Raw genomic sequence first — 20,569 nt, forward strand, 5'->3', positions numbered from 1 at the left:
TTGAGGCATTACAGGAGGCAAGTAGCTATCAGCTAGATAACATGAATATAAAATCTTTAATGAAATTTTAGGACTACATGTTAAAGACACAAGATCACTGAACATTCAGCTCTTGCCTTTTCTTTCTGTAATCCATATTCAGTCAGTATGACCATTTAAAGAATAAATGTGGGAGAAGAGAAAAGTATTGTTCTTAAGCAAAAGTTTACCATGTTTATACTTTATCTTTTTGAGAACGGAGAGGCTGAGGGAGAGGGAGAGAGAATCTCAAGCAGACTCCACGCTGGGTGTGGAGCTGGACATGGGACTTGATCTCACAACCCCGAGGTCATGACCTGAGCCGAAATCCAGAGTTGGATGCTTAACTGTCTGCACCACCCAGGCACTCCCCATGTTTATACTTTAAACTTGGAGTGGCATGTGGAGCATTTCTTTATAATCATAGATCTGTTCAGTCATTCCATTGTTTTTTATTCCAAAAATCAAGATATCAATAAAATAGCATTCCCTTGAACACAAAATGGGCATTACGAGATTTTATTTTCAAGGTTAAATCAAGATGTCTTTGGCTAGACAAATGAAAGATGACCAATTAAACATTTTCCACCAAAAAATATTTGTCGTTAGTGAAATTAATGGCAAAAGTTATAAACTTCACGAAGGTGTGAAGTCACTTCGATGTTTAAGTGTATATTAAAGAAAACATAAATTTTCTTTAATATCTCAAGCCTTCATGATGTATCGTATATAAGTCTAAGGCCTAAGTCTCTTCAATAAAAAAACACCTTTTCTTTTCCTTTGAGGTGCAGAGGTGCTACCCTTGATCCGTTATAAGATGTTCTTTTTCATTTAACCACCACGAATTACATTAGACACTGCAGGAGTATGTTAATTATCTTGAGGTGTCCCAGTGGCCCAGTAACTTCATGGCAAAATGCCAGCAGAGGCCTGGTTGCAGTCCAGGTTGAACACATTGCATTAACTTGTTCAGTGTCTTGACATCTTCACAAACAGAAAGGTAAACCTGGAGAGAAAACGTTATTTGTTCCAACTGAGTTAAGTATTCCAAAATAAATAACTTCCAACCTCTGGCTGACCATTTGTGATTGTGTATAAAAAGTAACTAATGAGATGCATTCTCCAAGGCTATTAATTATGTACTAACAGGAATGCCTTTTAGATGCTGTTCCTCTGAGTGCAATGAACCTGGGTCATCTAGGCAACCTAATGAGCATCTTTGAGCATCTGCCACTGCAGAGAACTTCCAGGCAAAAGTTGGGAAAAGTTTTTGCTACTGTGGCCGAGGAAGACCCAGTACTGCCATTGGTCAGGATAGGTCACCAGTGCAAGACTTGAAGATAGGTGTGTTGTGATTGATGGTTGAACTGACTCCTCTTTTCTTAGACTTTGGTGGTTCACAGAAGGAGCATCGAGCATCACGGAGACAACCCTTTCCCAGGAGAATGCACATATGTGCATGAGAAAGATAAGAATACATACGGGATGCTTTACAAAGAGTAGAGGCATTGGTGGGGGGGGGCAGGGTGAGGGGCATAAAAGTATCAAGCAGAAGAAAGTGAAGCCAAAAAAACGATTCTGCTAGCCAGATAGAACATCCCTACATTATGCCAGTCAATTCAGCCAACAGGATTTCAGCAGTTTCCACTCACTTCAAATAAATTTTATAACACAACAAATAAAAAGATGCATAACAATTATCACTTAATAGTCTGGTGGCAATGAAACATCTATACCAAAAAACAACGGATGTCATCATTTTTACACAGTCTCGAACAAAATCAGTGATTAATATGGGTAAGCACTTGAGCATTAACAGTCAGCAAATCAGGATGTCATCAAAGCATTTAATTCCTTAAAATTGCTAGTGGAGAAGGTGGTTCTAAAATGAACAACTTGGGTGCCTGGGTGGCTCAGTCGGTTAAGGGTCTGCTTTCACTTCGGGACATGATCCCAGGATCCTGGGATGGAGTCCTGGGTCAGGCTCCCTGCTCCGTGGGGAGTCTGCTTCTCCTTCTGCCCCTCCTCCCAACTCATGTGTGCTCTCTCTCTCCTTCTGGCAAAAAATTTTTTAAAAATCTAAAAAAAAAAAAAAAAACATTTAAAAAAATAAAATGAATAACTTCTTTAAAATGTAAACAATATGAACTAAATAAATAATGATCTTAAACTGCCTTAAGTCTTCTGAAACAAGGAAAATACATTCTGAAAACTTTGCTCTTAAATATGTATTCATTTTGGAACATAGCTAGAAATTAGATAATGGTAGTCTCTTTATGTTTAATGAAATTTAAATATTATGCTTTTCATTATTCACATTGTTCTTGTAGGACTCAGTTCAACATTTGAGTACAGGGAGTTGTATTTTCCATCTGCACTGATGATCCATACTTATCTTTAAGACTAAAGAATACTTTAGTCTAAGAACCAGACAACAACAGTAAACGAATAATTTTGTAATTGAACCAGCGTATGCTATATATAGGACATAAACATCGCATTGCTTTTTTGAATTTTGCTTCACTATTGAAAGAAAAAAAGGAAATACTTGAAAAATAAATTCAGGAAATGAGAATAGGTGATATCAGCACATATTTTACGAAGAGTGCAAATGGTTTAACATATGCCCTATCTTTTGTTACAGTATCCTTGTTAACAAACAGGAGCTACCTATTACCATTTTATAATTGTAGACAGACAATTATTTATCCAAGGGCTGGACCCAAAGGGAGAGTCTAGATTTCTGACCCTAAGAATTAGTGAAAAGAGGCATAGCATGTGGTTTAGTAAGCTTATAAAATACATGGGCAAATTGAAAATATTTTATTTTATTTATTTTATTTATTTATTTATTTATTTTTATTTTTTTAAAGATTTTATTTATTTATTCGACAGAGACAGAGACAGCCAGCAAGAGAGGGAACACAAGCAGGGAGTGGGAGAGGAAGAAGCAGGCTCATAGCGGAGGAGCCTGATGCGGGCTCCATCCCATAACACTGGGATCACGCCCTGAGCCAAAGGCAGACGCTTAACCGCTGTGCCACCCAGGCGCCCCTACTTATTTTATTTTTTATTTTATTATTATTTTTTAAGATTTTATTTATTTTATTTGAGAGAGAGAGAGACAGCCAGCAAGATAGGGAACACAAGCAGGGGGAGTGGGAGAGGAAGAAGCAGGCTCCCAGCAGAAGAGCCTGACATGGGGCTCGATCCCAGAACTCTGGGATCATGCCCTGAGCCGAAGGCAGACGCTTAACGACTGAGCCACCCAGGCGCCCCTGAAAATATTTTAAATCATGAAAAATCCATTAAAAAATATCAGTCTGCTTATTCAAATGAATGTTTCTTATGAATAAAAGTTTTCTTTTTCTACACCAGTAAAAGGAAGTCTAAAAGAAAAATGAGAAAAATTAATTTTCAGTCAATAAAGGAGTTAAGAAAATTTTTCGGCTTTGCCAGGTCATAACTATATAATGAATCAATTTTACCATAGGATCCTCACCTATTTCAGAATAGGCTGCCAACCCAGAAAGTTGTCAGATTTTCCTGCTTACTGGATAGATACTTATGTTGGGCTTAATTTTATCTAAGCAAAAAAAAAATAAATAAATAAAAAAAAAATATATATATATATAATCTCTTTTTTGTGAAACTGGTTCCTATTTTTCTCTATAATGTGCTGTGATTTTTTTAATTTAATTACCTTTTATATGAGCTTATTTAATCACTGCTTTAATTTATGACTGTGTAGTTTTTACAGTGTATATAGTAGAATTGAAATGGCCAAAGCTTTACGTTACAATCTTTTTGTTCTTGATGCTAAGATAAGCTGAATGCAAGAGCTTCTCTTAACTGCAGGGTGTATCTTCAGCTTTTTCTTAGCAGGCACTTCAATGTGTGTTGTGAACACTGCCAGGTTCCCCCCTCAAAAAATTTGTACATGCCAAAATGAGTGTTTCAAGGTAGTCCTTTTTGTCACNTTGATCCAGTCAGTCTGATCATCACGGCCAATTGGATGATTTCTGAGTTTGCTGCATTGTCTGTTTTGCTATGGCTCTTGTGTTTAATGTTCTTGGGAGCTGAAATGCTCAGCCATATGTAGACTTGGCTATGATATCCACAACTTAAGTTAAAAATGTTGTTAATACTAGCTTCTGCATGCAGTCTCTTGTGAATAAGGAGCTTTTACTATAAAATCCAAAATAAGAAATGGAGGGGCGCCTGGGTGGCTCAGTCGGTTAAGCATCTCACTCTTGATTTTGGCTCAGGTCATGATCTAGCGTCCTGAGATTGAGCCCCACCCAGGACTCTGGGCTTGGCCTGGAGTCTGCTTGGGATTCTCTCTCTCTCTCTCCCCCCGACCCCACTCCCTCTGCCCCACCCCCATGCACATGTGCTCTCTCTTTCTAAATAAATAAGAAATGGAAAATGTGTTTCAAGTTTTACTTTACCCCATCTTCAAAACATGTTTATATATTTGTCTTTAATCTATTTGTCTGTGGAATCAGAGATATTCCTTTAGAAGTACATATACTCTTTAAATTTTTAAAAATTTTAACTAATACAAATTGATAAGATACGTGGAAAGCATAAGAACATATAAAAAAAAAAGTAAAACTACTCCCAGTGGCACTACACATAGAGATTTGCATTTCTGAATATATATTTAAAATTGTATCATAACTTGATAATGTTTTATATCATGTGAATTCCTCCACATCTGTAGTATTTTGAGACATAATTTTAATGAATTCACGTTATTTCATATTATGAACAGTACATAATTTATTTAAACTTACCCCGCCTTTTGTGCATGAACATATTTTCCAATTGTTGATGATACTATTGCAAACATCTTGGTTTATGACACTTTGTTCTCATCTCTGTTAAAATTTGACAGTATATTCCTTGAAATGGAATTACTGTTTCAAAGGGTATGAAGTATTTGAAGACTCTTGATAATTCTTGCTACAGCTTACTTTTCAGAAAGTTCATACTAGTTCATACTTCCACCTGTAGGTAAAAGAATGTCTCAAGATACTTTGGTCATTACTGAATATTTAAAAAAAAAACCCAAAACTAATAAACCTTTGCCAATTTGATAGCTGGAAAAGATGCTATCTCAGTGTTATTTTAATTTGTTTCTTTGATACTCACTAAAGTCTAACCATTCTTTATAAGTTTATTAATATGTCTGAATTCTTAAAGCTTATCTGCTCAAGTATTTGCCTTTATTGATTTGTAAGAATTCTATATGTTTGTACTATATCGTTATATTTATTTGATGCATTTTAGCAGTTACCAATAGCTTCACATTTGTAATTTGCAATTCACTAAAAATTTTTCTATACAAATTTTGAATGTTAGGTAATCAAAGCTATGAATATTTCCTTATGATTTCTTTTGTTTGTGTAAAGAAAGGCCTTCCCCATCTAATAATACATTAAGCATTCACTTATATTTCTTCCAATAGTTTTTGTGCATCCTTTCTTATCAGTCATTTTAATCCACTCAGACTTTATTTTGATATATGTGTGAAGTGTGATTTAACTTTTTTCCCAAATAACAAGCGTCCCCAGAGTTGGTTGAACTTTATACTTGTCTAATCTGACTGTGTGTTTGTCCTATCTTGGATTAAACTGGTATCTATCCTAGGTCCAATTTTACTGCTATATGCTTTGTTCCATTGATCTGCCTGTCAGTTTGTCTTTTAGTAACTTGTTAACCAAACCCCCATTATTTCACTTTTTTTCTAAACTGTCTTATCTAGTATTATTTTACATTTAGATTTGTATATAAACTTTAGAATAATTTTGCCAAATAAAAATATCTCATTGAGATCTGACCAATATATTCATTATATGGAAAGAACTGATATTTCCCCCATATTTTAGTGTTCCCATTTAAGGATAGGGGTGGGTGTCTTTGTTCACATTTTCTGGTATATTAATAATAGTTCGATTTTTGCTTATTTATGCACTTTATTGGTGTTTTATACTTTTCATAGTAATGTTAATGGAGTCCCATTATATCCTTTAATTGGTTATTTTAGCGTGCCAGTTGTCCAAAATTCCCAAGCGATCCTAATCAGACATCCTTGTTGTGCTCCTGATTTCAGGGAAGATGCAAGGACATAAAACTTTACAACAGAAACATAAGATTGGTAAATAGTAGCACACTATTATTGTATGGATAATAATATTACAGTATAATAATGTATAACAGATATAATGGCACATTATTTTTGTCATTTGATGAATTCCGTGTTTTCTAGCCACCTTCATCTGCTTTTTCTTATACAGATTTGGTTCTCTCCGCACTCTTAATATTATTTTTAGCTCTTCTTCTAATAGTTGTTTTTACACATCTTGTTATTTCTATCTCTGCAGCCATTATCACTATTTTATCAACAATTGGGTTTTCCCTTGTGGTGGAGTAAATTCACTATCATGCTCTAGCAATGAGCTCATGCCATTTTAGTGTTTTCTTGGTGTTGTACAAGAGGGTTGACAAGGGAGAATGTGGTACTTAATCTCCTACAGACTTTTTTTCCTACATAAACCTCACGCTAGCATAATGGGAACTTTCATTCTTCATATCATTTAAGCTTAAGGAATACGCACTGCTTTCTGGTCAAATTTTCTAAAGTTAAATCAATTTTGATTTTAATATCCAAAAGTAGAGAATTCTTTAAATGAACTGTTATGATGCTGTGAAACCATATTTATTAACTTGAGAAGATATCAGTGATTTATCATTATGTAGAAAATGTGGGTCACCAAATAATTAAATAGTGTAATTTAATTTATGTAAAGTGTAAATTTTCTATATATGCATAGTGTAACATCTAGAAAAACATACACATGTAAAAAATGGTAAAGTATGGTTATCTTTAGGAGATGGGATTTTAGATGATTTTTTAAATTGTTTTGCTTATCTTTGTTTTTCTAATTTATCTGACAGAGGGATGTATTGCTGCCCATGTGATAAAGATCAAAAGTATTAAAATGTTTTTAACAGAAAATACTTCAATTTAGGAATATAGACATCACATCAGGTCAAACACATATATCTAAGTATAAGAGAAAACACTAGCTGCTTTTCCAAGACAAGCCCGTGAAAATTTTGAGCTTTCATTGAAAAGTTTTGAATAGGTTTAGTAGACATCTTGTCAACTTACAAATCCTCTCTGTGAAAGCATACACCATCCTCAGTGTTAAAGGACAATAAAAATTTAATTGCTCGCCTCCAAGCTCTTCCTTAGTCCTGTGAGAAATATGTATTTAATTGGATGTCTGACTATTAAAACAAGCATATGGAAGAAATGGCTCCTTTTGCTTTCTTACATCATCCATATGCACAGTATTTCCATCTGCTTTGATAATTTTCCATTCGACTTTGTTTTTGTTCATATAGTGCCTCAAATACCATTTTTTTCATCTTGTTAACCTTATCCTTAAATAAGGAGGTCACTTGGACTCTAGAAACTCATCTCTTTCCAGAATTCCTTCCCTGTCTCTAACATTCCGGTTTCATGTGCCATCCTCTTTGGCAATAAGTTACACTTTAAGTTTTGAGACTGTAAAAAGTACTTTTATTTTTAATCGTTTGCGGGGGGAGAAAACCAATAAAACTCTTCTTCTAACACTAGAAAGCAGCGGAAATTAGAAAACAACTTAGGGGGAAATTATATGCACCTGTTTTTTAAAAGCAGTGTGTTTTCAGGGCCTTCGGTTGTATCTGAAGTGATTAGCAGTAAATATGCTTGAACTGTTAACTGTATCCTAAACAAGCCTGTTCTCTGAATTATCATAATCAGCTAAATTATGTTTTGCAAATGTCTTTGCATATATACCAGAGAACAGTTTATATTCCAGATAGGTAAAGACAGGCTGTATTATAACACAGTTTGACAGCAAGCTAATTCTTAACATTCAGTGACAGGAAAATCCATAGAAGAAAAATCTGCCATGTATGATAGTATAGACTCTATCCTCTACACATGGGCAGATGTAATTTTACTTGGAAAGTTCGCCTCAGTTCACTAAACAAGGTTTTGGGTGAGGTCACTTGGATCATAAACTGAGCTCTCCTATCAAACCACACAACAGAAGACCTGAAGAAATAAAGAACCTTCTGTAGCCAAGTAATGTGTTCACAGGTGTTCTTCGATCAAAAGCTGATTCTCTTCTTAAAGGAACTCCTATTTCTGATTCTCTCTTTTGTCCTCTGAGAGGTCTCTTATGGCTTTATTTTCAATAAGAGACGGTTATGACTGTCATACTGTCAGCCTCTTTCATCACTGTCACTTCCATCTTGGGCACGTCTGATGCCAAACGATTTAGTGGATGATAACTGCTCTGGTGACACTAGACTGTGTCTAGGGCTTTCCAAGCCCTTCTCCCAAGTGGTCAGCAACCACTTACCTTTCTTCACCCACCCACCGCAACCTCTTTCACTTCAATTACACTTATTTATTTATTTACTTACTTAATACCCTTCCTTAACATTTTGAAAATATACTTAAAATGAAATATACGCACTGCTTTCTGGTCAATTCAGCAGACTACCTCCTCTCCTTTTTCAAAATAAATCTAGGTAAGAGGCAACAGGAGGATGAGGACAGGAAGTGTGAAAATTGATGTCACCCTTATATCTTGGTGAGCTGTCACCAAGAAGTCCCTGGTGACCTATATCCAGACCCTACACGAGAGCCCAAGTGGCCTCTCAAACCTTTGGTTCCACAATTTACCACTTGTTGGTGCACATGCTTTTCCTCTACCTGGAATATTTCTGTCCTTCTCCCCAAGTCTTTCACTGCCAAAGTGTTATTCAACGGCTTTAAAAATTCATCTCTAATTCTGTTCCTTCTCCTCTGCCTTTCCAGATTTCTATCATCAGCTAACATCCTTTTCTCCTTCTCTTTAGTTCTTTGGTGAAATATGCAAGTATCATTTACTCTAGGAAAGTCCACCTTGAGAAATCTAGTTTTAAATCCTCGTCTTCAAAAGTTATCTGTGATTATTTTCTACCTGAAGTTTCTTTTTCAGAGGACCAGTCTATTTCTTCTCGCTGCCATATTTGGCCACATTATAGCATTAATCTGTGTGTGTGTGTGTGTGTGTGTGTGTGTGTGTGTGATGTCAGAGTACTGTTGCTAGATTATAGGGTAATGCAGGTGAAATTATTAATCAACATGAGGCAGAGGCTTTCTTTAGGGCAAAATCAGAGGCGTTTTTATAATTCAAAAAATTTTTTATTTTTTAATTTCTGTTAAATTTTAGGGAGCCTCCAGCTCCAACAAGGGGCTTGAACCCACAACCCCAAGATCAAGAGTCGCATGCTCTACCGGCTGAGCCAGCAAGCAGTCCCTATAATTCAAAATATTTATAATGGTATTTCTAGTAGGAAGTGAGTATCCAGATTTTTTGTTGTTGCTGTTTTTTTTTTTTTTTAAGATTTTATTTATTCGACAGAGATAGAGACAGCCAGCGAGAGAGGGAACAAGCAGGGGGAGTGGGAGAGGAAGAAGCAGGCTCATAAGCAGAGGAGACTGACGTTGGGGCTCGATCCCATAACGCCAGGATCACGCCCTGAGCCGAAGGCGGACGCTTAACCGCTGTGCCACCCAGGCGCCCCTGTTGTTGCTGTTTTAAAAAGAACTTGAGCAAAAAAAGAAAAGAAGAGAGAAAGCTAGGTTAAACTATATCTTCTATGTGGTGGGACTTTGATTTCCATCATCTGAGTGTAAGGAAATATAAAAAAAACACATACACACACATACATACTTGCATATGTGTAGGTGCTTAAGGTAGGTACAAGATAGAATGTTGAAACAGGAACATTTAAGGGTGCCTGAGATTTCTCCTAATTTTGGTAGCAGGTCAGAAGGCTACTTCATGAAGAATACTTTTTCAGGACAAATTTTAACCTTAAAAAAAATTAATGATGTGTATTTGCTTGTACATTGCATGTACAATTCATTCCTGAAATTTCTTTCTTAGTTTTTTCACTACAAAACAGACCTGGCAAATAATTTTAAATTGAAAGAAACAAAACATAAAAGTGAAAGAAACTAAAATTCACAGAAGCTGAAAAAAAATTCTATATTTCATTATTTCAATTGATTTAAAAACATGCAAGCACTTTGATAGATTCATTTTATATAGGATTTACTGGTTTTCAAAGTATATAATACAACAAAAAAAAGTGAACCTAGCTTCTTTTTTCTTGTTCATTGAAGCTATCACATCTCATCTATCAGACCTCTAAGTAGAATTTTAAAAGTGGGGTACTCTCTCACGCCCAAGGACTATGTAATTAGCATATGAATGTGTAACTGATTGTTTGAAGTAACAATTAAGGGAACAATACATAAAGGAATTGAAGAGAGCTACCAACACCTGGGAATCCTGTATTGAAAAAAGCTTTCTTAATGTAAGTAATTAAAAACCAAGGACAAATGCTCATTGTGTAGTGATAAAGCCCTACAAGGAAAGCTAAAATCTGCCGATATTTTGCTGTCATCTTTTAAACTGAATCATTAAAACAGGAGCTTACTGTTTTATTTATTTCAATGGATTACTTGTTAAATGTAGGTTTTGATCTTCTGAAATCTTCAAAATGCATTTATAGGACAAAAATGTCTTACTTTTAAAAAATATTTATATTTAAAGCATGTAATAAATGACAATACATCTTTTCCTTCTGGCCAGAGCAAAATTTCAGAGGAAGATTTCAACTGACAGCCAGGTCAAAAAATGTATAATCAATTCTCCATAATTTATTTGTTCAAGTAATTTCTTCTGGTTAAATTCTAGGCCACTTCATGGTTTTGTTTTACTTTGCTTCTCTTGAAAGCATACATGTTATAAGGGTTCTTCCTCAAAGCACCTTAAGAGAGTAACCAAGAGGTCAAGGTTGTTAGGGATCTTTGATACTGGGGAAGCCTCTGTGAAGTAGGAGGCAGGAGCAATGCCTTATTGCTTCCATTTTACCACTTACTACCTGTACAAACCATTTACATTTTGGCTGCATAAATTACCTTATCTTTAGGAATTATTTTTTTGTAGATTGTTGAAGTCTCAGTCAAATGACCTTTTGAGGCCCGTTCTAACATCCAGTTGTATATTATTTCTTGATCATGAAGAAACACTTGCTCCCAGAATTTAACCTTCAGTGATCACCATTTTATGTGACAACTGTATTTGAAAAATAAATTACTAACCTAATATTACTTTTTAAGTAGAAAAACAAACATAGGCTTGAATATTCATAGTAGTATTCATAATAGCCAAAAAGAAGAAACAACCCAAGTATCCATCAGTTGACGAATGGATAAATAAAATGTGGTATACCCATTGTCAAAACAGGCAAGGGAGACTTTATTCAGGGGTGTCGCAATGAGGGGAGAAGCCAGAACCGAGTCAGAATTCAACTTTGATGAAGTAGGGGTGAGTTTTTTTACGGCTGATGTTGAGACCCACTGGAACAGTGATGCGTGATATTAGTAGGAGGTCATAGGCCATTTGTTTCCTAATTGGCTTTATCCAAAGGAAAAAATAAACTCATATTTTCATTACAGGAAGTAGTTTTTGCAACTTGGAGCAAGGCACCCCACCAAAATTAAGCTCCTACCCTTTCAGAGAAACTTGGGAGATAAGGGTCCTATGACCCTTCAAAGAGATGGTTCCCATGTCCTTGAATAGTACATTCCTGGCTATAAAGCTGGCATGTGGCTATTAAAAAAAGATTTACATCTCAAAGGGGCAGAGAAGCAATTTACAATTACAAGTTTGCTAAACTAAATGCCCTGAGAAAAGGGGGACCAGGGGCCTAGAGTCAGGAAGAAGCCTGTCCAAAGTTTAATCAAGCTGAAGAAAACTTTAAGACCATCTTGATTACCATACAGTGATGTACTACTATTAGGCAATCAGAAAGAATGTAGTACTGATACATACTACAACATGGATGAACCTTGGAAACAGTAATTGTGCTAAATTTAGGAAGCCGGTCACAAAACGCTATATCATGTGATCCTGTTTATATGAAATGTCTAGAATATCCAAATCTATAGAAACAAAGTAGATAGAGTAGATAGTGGTTGCCTGGACCAGTGGGATATGGGGGTGGGATGGGGGTGGCTTGGGGCAGCCAAAGGTTCTGGAGTTTCTTATGGGGGTGATGAAGATGTTCTAAAATTGTGGTGATGATTGCATAAGTCTGTGAATATACTGAAAACCATTAAATTGTACACTCTAATGAATAAGTTGTATGATGTGTAAATTATATTTCAATAAAGCTGTCATAAAAAATAAATATATGCTGTAATGTGCTATACAGACAACAGAATATTTACCTATATTTATGAACAATCAAAGTTTTACAACAAAAGAAAATCCTTATATCTTAAAAGTAAGTTTTTTTAGTTTTGAGTGCTCTATAGATTCAGAATATGCATTTCTGATAGCAGATCTGCTTTTTAGTTTTTATGAAATAGTTTACCAGTTATTGATTATCATGCTGTACTAATCAGATAGTATATAACACGGATGAGAGGAAAATAATTGCTGCAGTGTCCTTAGATATTTGCATTCCTGAAATTGAGAATTGTCAGTAAAGAAAAAAATAACTGTGCAGCAAGAATAAGAAGAAATAGAGTTTCTTTTCTCAAATGATGAGAAGAAATAGTTTCTTTTCTCAAATGATGAGAAGAAATAGTTTCTTTTCTCAAATGATGAGAATATATTTAAATATAGGTGTGATATGAGCTAGTATAAAATCCTTGTATTCAAATGAAAGCTATATTGACAGAAACTCCATTTATGAATAAGTAATGTCCCACATGTTTATTCGTAAACTAGCTATTCTGCAGCCTTCTCTACAGAATGTTTTGTCTATAGTGACCAGGTTTTAAACCTAGCTCCCAAAGATTTATCTTGCCCACAGTGTGGCTGAATGGGGTGTTAATGTTAGTACAGCCTGGGATTAACAGGCAATGGCACAGAAAGGAGGATGAATTATTACACCCCAATTTCTTGAGTGCAGGTGTGCCTCTTGGCAAAATTTTGAGTTATGCAGAGTGAGACTTTGGCTTCCATCCATTTTCCTTTCTATCTCCCTTGCCCCATGTTCTTGATCTAGAATCACTCTCCTGGGGTCATAAGGCATCCACTTTTATGATGCCTAAACTCTCCACTGTATTACCTCACTCGGGCATCAAGTTTCCTCTAAGAGACAAAGTCGACTACACTGTTGTTACATAGCCTATCTCCCAGCCAACATTTACACATTTAAATTCTCATTTCCTCAAAGTGGCTAGTTTCATTTTTTGGCAAAAGGAAACAAATTTTGAAAACATGATAACCTCTGGGTATCCTAGACGCATTGATGGATCAAACTTGATTTGCAAACCTAAAAGTATCTCTAATCAACAGGACCTCAGATACTTGACTTAGGGGGTGTTTTAAGAAGAACTTAGAGGTAGGACAAATTATTCTTTCTGACCCATCTTTCTTTGGGATGAACCCCTCTAGGCTGCTCCTGCTTTAACCAGAATATTTGCTTTTTCTACCTGAACTTCAGCATTTTTTAAATGTGCCCCCTAAAATTTATACTAACTATGAGAACAAGAACAACAGAGACTATAATGACGGTGGTTGGCATTGAGAGGAGTCATCGGGAAGGTGACATGGGAAGGAGTATTGAGGACTATCTGTGGTATGAATGATTTGGGCATCTGAAATATTTTTAATTTGGACACATATATTTTTCTACACATTGATCAATTGATTTTTCTTGGTTGTAGATTGGGCTTATGGATACTACAGACAACAAAGAAAACTTGTTGAAGAGATTGGCTGGTCCTATACAGGTAAACCTTTCATTATGTAATGAGATTCAACAGAAAATTTTATTGGTTTTATATCTATTTTTATATGTGAAAGAAAACTTTGTAATTCAACACATCATTTTTACTTAGCTTCATGGATATTCAGTTAGATTGATTAATAAAAATATATTATAGGCAAAATGATTTCTAGTAGACCTTCCATTAGCCAATTTGGTAGTGTAGAGAATACTGGTATCAGACACAGCTGGATTTGAAGCCCAAGTCAAAACTGGATGTACCTCCTTGGGAAATATACATAACCTACCTGAGGCTCAGGTTTTTTTCATCTGTGACGTGGAGGATTGTTCAGAGCATGAAATGAGATCAATGAAGTTGACACAGTGCCTTCTTATAAATACGAAGCTCTCAATAAATGTTACTTGCCATTGCTATTATGATCACATTAGTGATTGTGTTCATTCATTTAACAAATATTGATGAGATTTTTGCTCTCAGCAGGGCTTCCTTCTAAATTATTTTGCTGAATTAATTGGAATCAGGGTCCAAAATTATTTTTGTATGATTGCCAGACTTGGTTTAGAGCATCATGAATCTCTGAAGTTGGCCTAAAGTGGCTACAATCAGGGTTTATGATCAGAAACACTAGAGGAGACGAGAAGCTGGAGGCCTGACGAGAAGAGGCTGAGGCAAATCTGCATGGCCCCATGACAGGCCTGGTGACCGTCTGAAACAGAGTTGGGTGTTCATTAGAAATAAGATTGGGCTGATAAGACGTGACCAGATTACAAGGGCTTTAACATGAGCCTAGCCAACTTGGACTTTATTTTACACATGAAGGGCAGAAACAAAATGGATTTAGTAGATAGGCATGCATTTGTTTTCTTTCTTTTTTTATTCTCGCTTTAAAAGTAGTAAACATTGGGGCACCTCGGTGGCTTAGTCGGTTCAGTGTCCAACTCTTGATTTCTGCTCGGGTCTTGATCTCAGGGTTGTGAGTTCAAGCCCCACGCTGGGCACAGAGCCTACTTTAAAAAAAAGTAGTAAATATTTACTGTGGAAAATTTAGAAAATACATTAAATCACAAAAAAGTATAAAAAACACTTCATTCCAGGGATATTCACTTGAAAAAAGGTATATTCCTTTCAGGCCAGTTTTTATTATATTATTTTTGTATATTTTATATGGAATTATGCATCCAACTTACTCTAGAAATTATTTTGAACATTTCCTCATTTCAATGATGATTCCTAATGATCATGGTACTTAAGGTATGCTTACTATTCCATCGAATTAAAGTCTTATTTTTGACCACCTATATTTTTGGATGCTTAAGCTACTATAAACAATGACAAATGGATGAATAGAGATGTCCATTTGTATTTTGCATGCATATTATTTTTATTTTTATTGTTTCTTTATTAGAGAATCCTTCATAGGCAGTTTCTAAGCAGAAAAAAAAAATAAATGCTTCCAACATTCTTGATACTGTGGTTTAATTGCATTCCAGAGAGATTACACTATATATAGTATAAGTCAGTGACTACCCCACTGAATACTAGCCAGGATTTAATGATTGTCATTTTGAAAATCTTAACTAATTTGATAGGTTAAAAAAATGACACTTTGTTTTAATTTGTTCTGTTTGATTACCACTGAAATGGCAAATTTTATATACTTTTATATGTAATATAAATAATATTTATAATAAAATATAACAACTGTAACATATGTTATATATATAAACCATGTAACTTTATATCTGACAACTATAACCCATTTTGTATTTCTTTTTATCCAAAATAGAAATTCTAGTATTTTATAAAAGTTACAGCTAATTTTTGCCCCCCCTAGTAACTATAAGAATCATATTAGTTAAGACCATGAATGCTTGGGGTTGATCCCTAACCGTAGAAGATGGCCTCACAATGGTCAGCACAGTGGTTCTCCTTGAAATTATTTGCTGTGGTCACCACCTGGGCATTATCTATGCATCTTCTATTCTCCCCAAACCTAGAATTAGAAAATGGAGGACCGATAGCCTAGAGAGAGAGAGGGTTAGAGTTCTCACGACCCCAAGCGAGGGCCTATGTATAGAGTGGTAGTGTGTGCGTTTTACAGCAGCCCTGTCTCCTTGGGCAGCTGGATGGGCCTCATCAGTTCAAGAGAAGAGAGCAGTTTTACCAGGGGGTCTAGGCACATGCTATTGAATATATCCTGTTATCTTAGGGGGAGGCCACAGAGCTCTTGCTTTGAAGGGCTAATCGTGTATAGACACGGTGCTTACAGAGTGGACAGGATTTCATGGATGGGTCTGTGCATTAAACAATGCACAATTCTTTGCTTTATAATCAAGTTCATCATCCTGCTCATAACTTGAGGCCTATTGGCTTTAGCTCCTTTAGGGGACAGTCTAGGGCATCAAAGGAGTAGACTCATTAAAAAATGTCATTTGGTGGGGGAGAGAGATGGTAGATCTCAAGAGGGGATATTCCAGAATTGAGAATTTTGAAGAATGAATTGCTCTGCTTATATTGGTGCTTCTCGTTGGGTTGGAACATTATCTGTCCCTAGAATATTTGAGGATCCTAGGAAGAGACTAGAAAGCGTTTCAGATGAGGACAATTTACAACTGCTTAGCTCAAAGTGAGTATGGATGAAATTATTTTGTCTGAATTCTTAAGATGTCAAAAAGAAAACAGATGAAAGCCATTATCCAAATGAACACATCTCTTCCAAGCAGATCACACGAAAGCCAAGACATTGAAAATGTGGATTCTTTGCCATAAATTTATTGTCTTTTAATTTTTAATACAAGTAGTTAAAGCTTGGTAGTATTTTCCCTTTCTATACTTATTATTCCACCTAGAAAATGAAAAACCATATAACTGTATAAAATTTCAGGATAAATTAGTTTTAAGATTTTTTTTAATTTAATTTTTTGAAGATTTTATTTCTTCATTTGAGAGAGAGAGAGCACACACAAGCAGGGGGGAGGGGTTAGGGGAGAGGGAGAAGCAGGCTCCCCGCTGAGCAGGAAGCCAGATGTGGGGCTCAATCCCAGGACCCCGGGATCATGACCTGAGCCAAAGGCAGATGCTTAACCCACTGAGCCACCCAGGTGCCCTAGTTTTAAGATTCTTAAATTTAAGTAATTTTATGAGTGGCCCAAGTAAGTTTGTTTTGACCACATCTTAGCCTGAATTTTGTTCGTAACAGCTTATCTTGTTGAGTTCTGTGTTTCTGTTTCTTCCAGTATTGTTCTCAAATTTGTCAGATTAGCTGCAATCTCAGAAGGAAGGACTTGCCCTTGAATGTTTGTACCTATAGAATTCTTTTTTTTTTTTTTAAGATTTTATTTATTTATTTGACAGAGACAGCCAGCAAGAGAGGGAACACAAGCAGGGGGAGCGGGAGGAAGAAGCAGGCTCATAGCAGAGGAGCCTGATGTGGGGCTTGATCCCAGAATGCCGGGATCACGCCCTGAGCCGAAGGCAGACGTTTAACCGCTGTGCCACCCCGGCGCCCCTGTACCTGTAGAATTCTATTAATAACAATTACTAAGAAAAGCATAACGTCTGTCTGTAAGAGAGCTCAGGGCTTTACTATAAGCCACTTATATGGCAAATAGCAAATGTTATTGAAATGGAATCATTACAGCTGAGGTTGTTTGTGAAGGATTGTACAATTATGTGAAGAAAACAATGCTGATCCTTGCTGGCTATTGGAGGGGCGGAGAAACAGGGTGGAAGGGAAGGAGGTATTACTCGTTCAGTTGTGTTTTTTTTATATAGGTTAAAAACAACTTTTCTATTTGGGATGTATGCTGTAATTATGCTGGGAAATGACAGGGTTGGTAAATACAGCCGACAATCCCATTTTTAAAGTTATTATAGGAAGGTGAGCAAAGTTTGTTTGTCACACTGCTATAAAAGAGTGAATTATAAATCTGGGACTGTCAGCATGAAAATCTAGTCCTTTCCATAGTACTACATTTTATTTAAGGATTTCAGAAAATGAATTTCCTTCTTCCTATTAACCTTAAATTTTCTATGACAACGCCTAAAAAAAAGGCAGTTCAGTGAAAAAAAAAATGAGTCATTTGGTTTTTCTTTTTCTTTTTTCTTTTTATTTTTTTTGAGATCATGAACACATAGCCCACAATTATATGAGTTGTTAAAATTTTCCTTCTGTTTGTGAAAAAACTGATGGTGGCCGGGGTATGGGCAAAATGGGGGAAGAAGAGTGGGAGATACAGGCCTCCAGGTATGGATGAATAAGCCACAGGGATAAAAGGTATGACCTAGGAGATATAGTCAGTAGTTTATAATAGCGTTGTATGGTGACGGATGGTAGCTACACTTGAGGTGAGCATAGTGTAACGTACACGGTTGTCAAATCACTGGGTTGTACATCTGAAACGAAGGGAATATTGTCTGTCAGCCATCCTCAAAGACAACACATTTGCCTTCTGTTTGTGTTGTTAGAGCTTTGTAACACGAAGCAATAAGATCAGCAGAAGTGGATGGACTCTTACTGTTTCATCCTGGAAGTAGTCACTATTGAAATACAGTATTTCCTGGACTTTAAAAAATATCCCGTTGCTTCCTTTCCATCATACTTCAAAGAAACTTGAGGTTGAAAATTTTATATTGATGTATCTCAAGGGTTCTTAAACCTAGATACCTTTAAAGCTTTAGCTGAAGAGTTGCATTGGATAAAAGTAAGAAAGGACACACAAGAGTCACTATTAGACACTGGGTTGAATATACCAAAGTGAAAGAGGCTTTAAATACTGAATTTATTCTGTTTCCTTAAGTAGAATATTCTGTCTAAATAGTATTTCCATTCCAAGAAATATATAGACTAGAAGACACAACTTATGGAAAACAAAAGAGCCATAATATAAGGTGGTATATAACGTGGTTAGATGTTTGGCATTTATTTTTGGATATAGTTAGGTTTAGTGTTTTACTTCTCTCAACCTAGAAGAAAGTAGGCCGTGTCCAGTAATGACTGATTTTTGGCTTGTCCGGGCCTTTCTTTACTTCTAGAATCTGAAATATCTTTTTAACATATTATATTTTCCTCTTTGATTCATCACTCCTTATATTAAACAGACTGTTCATGCCTCGTTTCCAACTTAGAAATGAAAAAGCAAGTTCCAGAACTCTATGCATAGCATTATATCACTTCTGTAAAAAATTATGTATTTATACAAACATAGAGGAAAGGACTGGAAAGAGACACACCAACCCGTTTGGTACTGGTGACCCCTGAGGAATGAGACTATGGAAGGCCCCTGGAGCCAGGAGATTTTCACATCCTATTGTATACTGTTTGGATTGTGCTAATATTTTGTACAAGCTGGTCGAAACCAATGTTTTCAACATACTTAGATTAGTTTTACGAAGAAGGGCAGGGTAGCTGGACAAGAACCACAGTGCTATGTTTTCAGCAGTCAGAATGTAGGGTCTCTGCTTGGCTGAGTGAAGGTGAGGGGTGTCACAGACCTCCCGCCAGAGCACGGAATGCACTTGGCAGCAGGCTTTCTGGACACCACTAACGTGAAGACAGATCAGGCGGCCCCACTGCTGTGTAGTTCAGTCTTCTTACCAGTAGAAAGTTTTTACCAGTAGAAAGTGCTACGACACGTAGCCCTTTATGTCTTGTGCGTAGATCAAATACATGTTTCACATTGTCAGGAAATCTCTTTGAGCAAGTACACTACAAATCCAAGTGATCCTGTTTTGACAGTGTCTTAACTTGAGCCTAAACAGATTAAACAAGTCTGGATGTATCTGATAATCTCACGAGAGGATTTAGGAGTTGATTGGCTTGACTGCATATCATAGACAGGTATTTCCTATCATCTGCATGATTTTAAAAGTTTAACGAAGATTGATATTCCGGGCAAACTTTGCCTCTGCCAAATGTGGTTAAGTAGAGCATGCCTCACTGCAAAACCTGAAGAGAGTTCAGTTAAATGATCTAAAATTCAGAACTTATTTATACGCAACTCTCACTTAGCATAGAATTGGAGGGGAAAAAGACGTGGCTACAGAATAGCAACATAAATAATCACTGCTAACTTTATCTAATAGTAAAACTGTGTGCTAAGGAGTATTCCCCAGCGAGTAAGTTGAAATTGCATAGATTCTCTGGTGCAGATCTAACTGCCCCTGCTGACAGCGTCTAGTGGCGTCTTGAATGGATTGGACGTCGTCTAGCAGCTCAGGATGAGAAAATCTGGCTGTTTCTCCTTCTGTCTGTGCTCAGACTTCCGGGGGTGCGTCTGGATGTATGGTTCGCCTTCTCTCTTCTGGGCTTCTTTTACCTCACTCTGTGTTCTCAACTCTGGTGTGCTGTAGTCCAGGAAATACATCTTTCAGCAAAAGAAAAGTAAAAGAGAGTATTACGTGGTTACTAAAAAACAAAACAAAACAAAAACCAGGATTAGGCTACGGTTTATGTTGTCACACAAAGTTCATTTAAATATTTTCAACTTTTAGGCAAAATACCTTTGCCAGTATTTTAAGTTGACCTGTGTCGCCCTCCTATTTTATGACTCAGTAAAGGCAAAGTGCAAGGCTTACTTAGTTTCTTATTTTTTTCTATGTGCTAATTCTGACTCTGTAAACCAAGGGTTTTCAAAGATGAAAAATATGTAAGTGACTGATTTCTTATATGCAGAAGGATTT

General features: G+C 36.2%; 1 protein-coding gene across 4 annotated transcripts in view; it reads left to right on the forward strand.

Annotated features, from left to right (window-relative positions):
- Positions 1-20,569, forward strand: part of PTPRZ1 (protein tyrosine phosphatase receptor type Z1) — a 184,599-nt gene that overhangs the window by 42,972 nt on the left and 121,058 nt on the right. For all 4 annotated transcript variants that reach the window (XM_034671185.1, XM_034671187.1, XM_034671193.1 and 1 more), the window contains exon 2: positions 13,826-13,891. In XM_034671185.1, coding sequence (XP_034527076.1) covers positions 13,826-13,891 — 66 coding nt within the window. The remainder of the gene's footprint in view (positions 1-13,825; positions 13,892-20,569) is intronic.

This window comes from Ailuropoda melanoleuca, chromosome 1 (assembly GCF_002007445.2).
Source record: "Ailuropoda melanoleuca isolate Jingjing chromosome 1, ASM200744v2, whole genome shotgun sequence".
Lineage (NCBI taxonomy): Eukaryota > Metazoa > Chordata > Mammalia > Carnivora > Ursidae > Ailuropoda > Ailuropoda melanoleuca.